This window comes from Camelina sativa, chromosome 15 (genome assembly GCF_000633955.1).
Source record: "Camelina sativa cultivar DH55 chromosome 15, Cs, whole genome shotgun sequence".
NCBI lineage: Eukaryota > Viridiplantae > Streptophyta > Magnoliopsida > Brassicales > Brassicaceae > Camelina > Camelina sativa.
This window is the reverse complement of record NC_025699.1, coordinates 12,299,956-12,308,700: the sequence shown is the minus strand read 5'-3', so window position 1 is coordinate 12,308,700 and position 8,745 is coordinate 12,299,956. Positions and strand designations below refer to the sequence as shown.

Genomic DNA, 8,745 nt, shown 5'->3' with positions numbered 1-8,745 from the left:
TTGTTCCGTTCAGTTTTTCTCCACTCTGTTCATAGCAAGATCGGTCCATGGGTTATTATTACTACCTGGTTCGGACCTCCTCAAACCCAAACCCATACCCATACCAGGATGATCCCAACCGGACCCGTCAAGCATGATCCCTCCTCCAAGACCAAACTGCATATTAGAAGCCAAAAGCGAGCTGAAGCTCCCACCAATCTCCATACCTTTCACGTCTTGGTCACCGATCGGGAACCCGTAAAGCATCCGGGTCGGATCCAACTCCGGGTTTTGTTGATTACGTGGCTCAAGATCCGGATCCGGGGTTTTCGTCTTCTTGTTTGTGTTGGAAGAAGGAGGAGAAGAAGAGGAAGAAGTGGTGGATCGCTTGGTAGCGTTCTTGCGAGAACCACCACCGACGGGGACGTTACGTAGAGCTCCTCCTTTAGTCCAGTAACGACGGCAGTTTTTGCAAAAGTGACGAGGCTGCGACAGGTTGTAGTTGTTGTAGTAACAGAATTTGGTGTTTGGTGAGTCACAGCGTGGACACTTTAGCTGTTCTTGCTCTGCAAATTGTGGTTGTTGTTGTTTTGCCATCATCGTTTGGTAATAAGCTGCTGGATCCTGCATTTTTCCTTCTCTTCTTTGATGATCTTTTCGTGTTTCTTGAAAAATTTATCAAATAATCAAGAAAACAAAAAAGATTTTGATAGAGGAATTAATTGTGGTTCTTATCGCATAAATAAGACAAAAAATTTGAGAGAGAGAGAGAGAAGAAGAAGAAGAAGGAAGAAAGAGGAAGAGAGTGTTGGGTTAAAGTCTAAACGACAAGACAAGTTTGTGAGCTGTGGTGTGTGTGACCAGTCTTATAGGGCAACCCAAAATTACAAGATTAATGCTATCCTACGTAATCTTCCTTCTTTCTTTTTTTTTTTAAGTTTTATGTATTACTATTATCTATGTTAATTGATTATTAATTTTTGTAATTAGAAGACAAGAGGATGGTGTTAATTTTTTTTTTCAATTCACTTGTTGACTTCTTTAACTACTATTATCATAGAGTTGTTTTGTTTGATGTCATTTACTTTTATATGTCTAATTAATTCGAAGAATTGTTTGAGTTAGTAAGATCGATTAGCTTTTACAAATGTAGAAAAATCAAAGTTGTGAGCATTATGGTTAAAAAAAAAAACTTTGAACAAATCGAGGGGTAATAACTTTTTCCAACATATTTGGATACGCCTGTCTTTGTGCCAAGATGGTTTTGTTTGGCTTCTTATGTTTAGACAAATATCGATTCTACGTATCTTTTTGTTTTCTATTATTTGTACTTTACTTTAACCCGAATACAAACACAATTACCTTTTTTCTTTCAAGAACAAAAGTCTCACTAGCTAGTGACTCTCAATTAACTTCTATAGTAATTAAACTGATGAAATAAAATCCATAAGAGATCAAAATGTTGGTTTGTCAAAGTGTTTTCTATCAGCAACAAAGTTGTGCAAGGGAAATTAAATCACGTACGGAAGGAGCAAATGACCACATTCTAACAAATAGTAACATTTTTACATACGTTCAAATATTTTGCTTAGAAGAGAATTCCCATTTTAATTTTTAATTATATAAACATGCCGACAAAAAAAAAAAAAATTCTTAATCAAAAAACCTAACCAAAGAAGACGTCAAACAAAAGACAACCAAAAACGTCAGAAAAGAGTTGTTCTCTCCCAAAGCCCCGCCCATTTCCCATGAGTTTTTCTTATCCATGCACAAGCCCTACACGTAGACTTCCATTTTTGTTTTTAATCAAATAAGAAATATTAGAAGTAATCAACTAGTCTTCTTTATACATAATCAAATCTGCATTAAATAAGCATCATCTAGTGGTTTATTACATAATTAGCTAGCTAAAAAGATTGAAAATAATTATATAAAAAAAAGCACCGATCGAGTTCATCATTTCCACAACCCACTCTGGCTCAAGAATAAGTGTAGACAAATAGTAGTTAGCGTTCTTGTGAAGCAAGTATGTATGTGTGCACTCGATGGCGATGAGATAGATCATTACACTCGAATATTTGAATCGTGGCCGTCGAGATTTGGAATAGAATCGGAGCCGTCCGTGTGTCGATGGATACAGAATTAAGGATATTGTCGTCGCGTTAAGCTGCCGTAAGAGCTGACCATTTGGCGTTCGTGTGTTCTGTTTTCCCAACACGTGGGGACTAACACTCCACTTTCCTTTGTCATTCCCATCATCGCGTCATTTCTACGGCTACGATTTGTGGCTGCGCTTCGACGCATGGACGGCTTAGATTTCATGTGGCCCCTTGAGAATTTTTTTTTTCACAACCAAATCGTATTGGAGCATAAAAGCTTAGCTACGAGACACTTGTTTAATTATCAAAAACAAAGCAAATATTTTGTTACTCGTTCTTTAACGTGAAACATGGTGAAAGCATGTATATGAGAAAAGAGTTCTTACCCAAAACTAACAAATAAAACATGGAGATATAGTACTAATCTTTAAATAGTTTTCAAGAATATTCCAAAATAAACAACTCTCAAAAGTCATGTAAGAGAGAAAGCTACAATCACGATTTTGCTTATAATCGGATTCCCTTTTCTGGTTCTTGTTCCAACATTTTTGACAGAACACAAGTAACAAGCTTCTAAAACTTAAAGAGAAAATGGCGGATTTTACGTGGTTGGAATGAAGAAAAGAGTATCATTACTAGTGGTTGCTATTTCCTCCCGCGAAAAAAAAAGAAGTCGTCAAGGATTGATACAAAGAGAGTATAGTTTTTACTTTTTAGCCGTGAGATGAAGATGCTGATGATGGATGATATATAAAAGCATTCTCTGATCCTTCGGTTTCACAAGTGCCAAAAGCTTCTTCTCCATTTTGAGTATTATGTTTTGTTTTCTAAGCATAGTACATGTACAAACTGTTGGCTGCAGCACAAGCTATCGAGTTTTCTGTTGGATGCCATGCGAGATGCAGCAATTTGGTTGTATGGTCGAAAGAATTAGCATTCCCGTCGACTCCGGAACTCTCTGCTGCTCCTGTTTCCCATTTTTTTGAAACTATTCATTTACCTCTATTACTCACTTCCCTTTAAAGGGCTTATACTATAGAGATACTTAGGGAAAAAACTCACTAACCTCTTCTAACCGCGCGCGTTATACTGCTTAGCGATCTTGATGGCCTCGAGGGAGTTGTGACTTGTCGCCTGTTAGTTGAATACACACAAATATGATCCAATTGACATAGAAATTAAGGAAAAATGAAAGAAAATATTATTGTCACTAGCACCAGTTCGTTACCTCATTGGATTTTTGCTTGCTTCCAAGGTTGTAGTTTCAGTACTTCCCGGGGAAACACCAAACACTCGGAAGAGATTGCTAGAAACAATTTAAGGCGGGGAAAGTTCATTCCAAAAGTAAGAAGTGAATGATGAAATTAAAGAAGAATATGTGCATTGGAGGCATACCTGTAGGAACCTGAAGCCACTCGCAATCCATCCCCACTTAGACAACACTCGAACTTATCAAAGATTGAATCATTTTCATACAAATCACAGAGCTGGAGATGGTTACAAAAAGGTAGCCATCAGTTATGCACTGAGTCTGTCGATGCACTATCATGAAGTACAGAATACTGACCTTTGGTCTTAAATGTTCGTGAACCTGGAAAGTTGATACTGGACCTGAGTCCATGTTGATGTCCCATAACTGACATGTAAAAAAACATAACCATGAGTCCAGTGATGCCAGAAAATAAAATAAAACCATGGTCGTCCAGTTTTCCTTTTCCTTGTACGCTACTCAGTTTTGAACCAATCACAAATAACTTCAAGGTCATGGCATAACCAATGCCAATATAACATAAGTTCCAACGCTTTTGATTTAATGAGACATAATGCACAGTGGAAATTTTGAAAAAGCATGGACCTTAAGCGTCATGTAGTCACGGCTAAGTATATATCTTCCTTCTTTCGCAAATTTAATATCCGAAACTGAAGCAATTATCTCCGTGAAAAATGATCTAGAACTTGGTGTCTCTGTGTCCTCAAACCTGCACAATAAAGGAATGTTAGACCTGTTTTGTTGCAATGACAGAAATCGCTACAAGAAAATGTGGTGTCTTTTTTTTTTGTCATGCAACTATGGTATCCTCATCATCGGTGGATTATGACACATTAATCTCTAGCATGCATATCTTAGTCTTTGAAATGTTTTTTTTATATAGTTATGAAACAGCATTCACTTTATCCGAAACATATTACTTCAACATGATTTCTAAAGTAGTTGAAGATACTATTATGCTATCCAGATGATACACCCTGTACCTATTGTGTTGGCACGAGGGATGTAACAATCACATTCTCGTGGAGTAACTCAGATAATTATACATATCTGGATCCTCTTTTCTATATAAATTGCATTACTGAGAACCTTAGTTGGTAGCAGTCTCAAGACTTACAATTTGGAATGTGAGTCACATAAAGCTGATTGTCGCAGATCAATCAGGCGAATTGAGCCTTTCGAACTGCTATAGGCTAACGTATTGCAATGGGTAGGATGAAATTCAGCTGATGTTATAACCTCTGCAACAACGAACAGGATAAACATTGCAGCTCGAATTAACTCCCCCTCAGCGCAAACTTTTACTTAAAGCAAATCAAGCATGCGGGTAGAGAGATGACAAGAAGAATGCACTTGTATACGAGCTAAGCATTTAACCCACAATTTATTGACCAGGCTATAGTATCCAAATGACATTTAAGAGCTGCATGCCTCAAGAAGGACCACCACATCATTGTAAGCAGATAAAAGAGAGAGGACAGAAAGGTATGAAACAAGTTTGATCATCCCATCTCAACAGATTATTTTTGTACCACTTAAAAAGAAAAACGCAGCTTACCAGTTAGATCTTCCATATTTGCAGGCTTGACATCAACAATGTTAAAACTTTGGTTGCTGATCTCCAGGTTCCAAAGATTTATTCGCAAATCATCAGCAGAAATAAATGTCTCCCCGTCACTTGAAATTTGGTAGCAAAATAACCCAAGATAATAACATGATCAATACAAGTAAGCGGAAGGAAAACAACTATGTGACCAAATGGACGGATAACCTACCTATTGTTTGAGATTGAATTGATATGATAATCATGGGCATGAGTGTATACTCTTCGACATCTAGCCACAGGGCTAGTCTCATGACTAGCAGTTACCTGTAGGTTGTCATTTGAATTATAAGTCTAAACTCGAGCAAAATAGATAACTCTGCAGATGAAAATAATACAAACTTCCTAATCAAATGTAGAGAAGACCAACGAAGGGACTGAGAATATCAAGGTACTTAAAATCTTCAGAACTAGCAAAACCCTAAATGGATGTGAGTAATATTGTAGATATTTATAAGCTCATTATATGCCAATGCTTCATATTATTTCAGCTCACTTGGGCACTAACATTTTGACCCTCCAAGTGAGCTAAAGAATAGCACCAACCAGAAGCTTAAAAAATTTTTTGCTTCTTTGATGTGAGATCAGGTGTTCCTATTGTAGTTCTTATTGAAAGTAAGATCAGCACAAACGATAAAGAGAGAACAAAAAGTGGTGCAGAGTCAACTACCACAGGTAATCGCAGTAATGGGATGCCTCCTGGCGGCAATGAGAAGTCATTACTTAAAGAATTGTTTACTTTGTCAGGTAATCCTCCATTAGTGAGGCATGCGTTTGTACTGTTTGAGTTACTTGAGCTTGCAGCACTTCCATTTCCTAGAGTTCTGGAAGAATCTGTATTTATATCACAGATCTTTTTGATCTTTTTATCTTGAACCTGTTTAAACTCTCACATGAGAAGAAGAAAATTATTGCGATTAAATATTCAGCTCGAATGGTAACTGATAAATAAGATCTATAGAGAATAATCATAGGAAAAGATATGTAGTAAGTATCAATCTGATCAAAACACTCAGGAAGTAATAGCATGTAACACTGTTGTTGCCAAGAAGGTTTTAATTCCAACATTCGAAAGACTGTTCGTGAGCGGACCAGTTTTTCTATAATATACCATAAATGTCCAGTAACAAGCACAATGCAGTGCAGACCACAGTTCCCATCAAAACATTATGTCATTCAAAAAAAGAAACATGGAATATAGTTGAATTTCTAACCTTCCAAAATTTGATGGTTTTATCATTTGTTGAAAGGAGAAAAAGAGCACCATTTGCTGTTTGAGACCATCTAATTTTGTTGATTTTCTCTTCTATCTCCAAACTCTTGAGGTAATCAAACTGGTAGACAAAAATCAAACATGAAAAACCAAAACAAGGTATAACCTATGTTGTAGGAAGGAAAAAAATAAAGTGAAAGACGTACCTCAGGTTCATGACTTTGAAATTCAGTTTTATAACGAAACTCCGGGTGCCTCAGTGGATAGTCTGTTCCTTCCAGATCTCTTCTTGCTCCACTGGCCTGTAATTAGAAGCATGCAGTAAAAAGCATCACAAAACATAACCATCTCATAACACGTTTAAAGAAAAAGCTTGCAAGACAGAGAGGGCATACATTTTTGGAATCTGTTCTCTCAAAAAGAACAACACGTCCACCACGGTCCCCAGTAGCAAGATGGTCACCAGATTTATCAAACTCAATCGCAGAAATTATATCAACTGCAGAGGAAACACCAGCTACAGTTTTAAGAATTCCAATCCAATTTAGATAACATCTTTTTTTCGTAATGTAACTACAATGGAAGCTCTATAGAAATCTAGTAACTCAACCCAACTGTAACTCATGAATCATTCACATCCAGCTACATACATAAATCCTAATATGCGAGATATCTCCAGAAAGAACACTCAAAGGTTAAAAGAGTTCCTTTTTTCGCTGCCAAAAAGTAACCTTAATTCTTTTACGCAATGCTCAACACTCTCTAAGCTAATACTCCCTCCGTTTCAAAATATAGGATGTTTTAGTTAAAACACACATATTAAGAAAAAGTTACTTTTAAACAGCTTAACCAGTCAGAAATAAGACTGCATAATATAAAATATAGATTTAATCTAAAAGTTGCATAGAAAATTAGAAACATCCTATATTATGAAACAAAAATACTTCTCTAAACGGAGGGAGTATAAACGATACAATATAAATTCTGAAACCTGATAAACAAACAAATCCTCCATCTTAAACCTTACTACGCATACAAAGAGGAGCATAGACACGTAAACAGATGAATACAGAGAAAGTAAACCAAGTTAAGCAGCAGCACCAAACCACATATCAGTAATTGAATCCTTATGACTGTAACTAAACAAATTCCGATCAAAGAACAAGACTTTACAATGACCCAACACCTGATTATGCCTTAAAAATCCAAAAAGACTAATAGATCTATGTATAAAATATGCATGTAATGATAATACAAAATCTCCATGGGGATAGATAGTAGTACCTTCTTGAACTTCTTCACCAGCGCTGCGTTCACCAAAAACCTGAGAAAATCTCCAATCCAGAGGCTGAGGTAACTTTCCCGAACCTCCGACCTCATCACCACCGTTCATCTTCTCTCTTTCTCTCCCCCACTATGACACACTCTCTCTCCCTCACAGATTAATGAATCAACATCAAAATGAATCAGATCAGGAATCGCTAAAAAGACTCAGCTTTCAAGCTCGTGAGATGGGATTTGTTCTCCCTAGTCCCTAAAGAAGAAGCATTTGATCAATCAGTATCAGGAAGATTCCCAGATTTCCACAAAACCAAAATAATCCACACTCTCTCTCTCTCTCACCATTTTTATTATTGTTAAGCAAAAAAAAAAGTTATTTTTTCTGTTTGCTCTATGTGAAAGGGCAAAATCGGTATTTTATCAGAAAGAAACGACCGAACCAAGAATAAAAAAATGAAAAAAAAAAAAAAAAANAAAAAATCACTCTTACCGTTGGTTTCATCTGTTTTACAGAGTTGAGATTTCTCTTATGATGACTTATGTTAGTGTCACATCTACAATAACATCTTCCTCAAACTCAACCTCATCTTCATTCCTCTAAATCCTTCACTTTTTCATACACTTGTGAGACGTCTTCGTCCTCTGTCTCACTGAATTCAAGGGGGTTGAACGTTGAAGTATGAACATTTTGATCAGTCCTACACAAGGAGAAAAATGAATCAGTGTGATGAAGATAAAGACATCACAGAAAAGAAGAAACAACAAAGTAGAAGTCGCACAAGACGTTGATGGATCAAGTCAACTACAAGGGGAAGAGTTTTTTCGTTTTGGGTTAAGAAGTTATTGGGCCATTAACATATCTAAGCCCAGTTAACAATTGTGTTTTCTGGTGACAAGACGAGAAGCAATGAGTCTTTTGTTTAGTTTAACTATGTTAGTAGGAAAGAGTGTCTTGTTGGTTATAATGTCTAGCTAAGCAAAGTTTTTTAAGAATTGTTGGTGTTTAAAGGGATCTCTAGTACTAGTAGTTGTTAAGTCTAGAGTCCAAGTAACGTACTGAGTGGTATTAAGTAGTGTAAGTATGTGTGTGTTGTGTCTTGTAAGAACTATCTTTGGTGATCAATAACAAAATGTAGACAATTAAGGATTTTCTCTTTACTCGCTTCCTTAACGCTTATGTCTTTGTTAGTACAAGAAACAAAACAAAGAATAAGACAAGGGATTTAAGAAAATGTAATTTATAGGGGTTATTGGTTCTATGATTTTAATGGATTTGGAAATCTAGACAAAAATCATGTGT

The 8,745-nt window shown here is 36.4% G+C and overlaps 2 protein-coding genes across 7 annotated transcripts in view; both read right to left on the bottom strand.

Moving 5' to 3' along the window:
• LOC104746555 (dof zinc finger protein DOF3.1-like) overlaps positions 1–834 on the bottom strand; it is a 2,249-nt gene extending 1,415 nt beyond the window's left edge. The window contains exon 1 of one of the 3 annotated variants that reach the window (XM_019236859.1): positions 40–834. In XM_019236859.1, the coding sequence (XP_019092404.1) occupies positions 40–609 (570 nt within the window). In that variant the 5' untranslated portion in view covers positions 610–834. Of the gene's footprint in view, positions 1–6 lie in introns of those variants that run through there. The other 2 variants (XM_019236860.1, XM_010468061.2) reach the window with 2 other exon arrangements.
• On the bottom strand, positions 2,494–7,799 carry LOC104746554 (serine/threonine protein phosphatase 2A 55 kDa regulatory subunit B alpha isoform). 4 transcript variants are annotated; one of them, XM_010468057.2, is made up of 14 exons: positions 7,449–7,799; positions 6,560–6,681; positions 6,371–6,466; positions 6,166–6,285; positions 5,622–5,828; positions 5,124–5,218; positions 4,907–5,025; positions 4,466–4,589; positions 3,934–4,057; positions 3,646–3,714; positions 3,474–3,565; positions 3,307–3,384; positions 3,145–3,212; positions 2,494–3,066 (listed from the first exon to the last, which is right to left on the bottom strand). In XM_010468057.2, the coding sequence occupies exons 1-14, from the start codon at positions 7,555–7,557 to the stop codon at positions 2,906–2,908; spliced, it is 1,584 nt and encodes a 527-aa protein (XP_010466359.1). In that variant the 5' UTR covers positions 7,558–7,799; the 3' UTR covers positions 2,494–2,905. The 4 variants fall into 4 exon arrangements, with proteins under 4 accessions (XP_010466359.1, XP_010466361.1, XP_010466360.1 ...); XM_010468059.2 differs by having other exon boundaries at positions 2,494–3,045; positions 7,449–7,798; XM_010468058.2 differs by having other exon boundaries at positions 6,560–6,663; positions 7,449–7,798.

Excerpts from the sequence above, each read along its gene's own strand:
- LOC104746554 (XM_010468057.2), bottom strand. The coding sequence starts at position 7,557 with ATGAACGGTGGTGATGAGGTCGGAGGTTCGGGAAAGTTACCTCAGCCT. Across the intron at positions 3,566-3,645 it reads ACGAACATTTAAGACCAAAG|CTCTGTGATTTGTATGAAAA; the intron begins GTCAGTATTCTG and ends AACCATCTCCAG. Across the intron at positions 3,213-3,306 it reads GCAAGCAAAAATCCAATGAG|GCGACAAGTCACAACTCCCT; the intron begins GTAACGAACTGG and ends TTCAACTAACAG.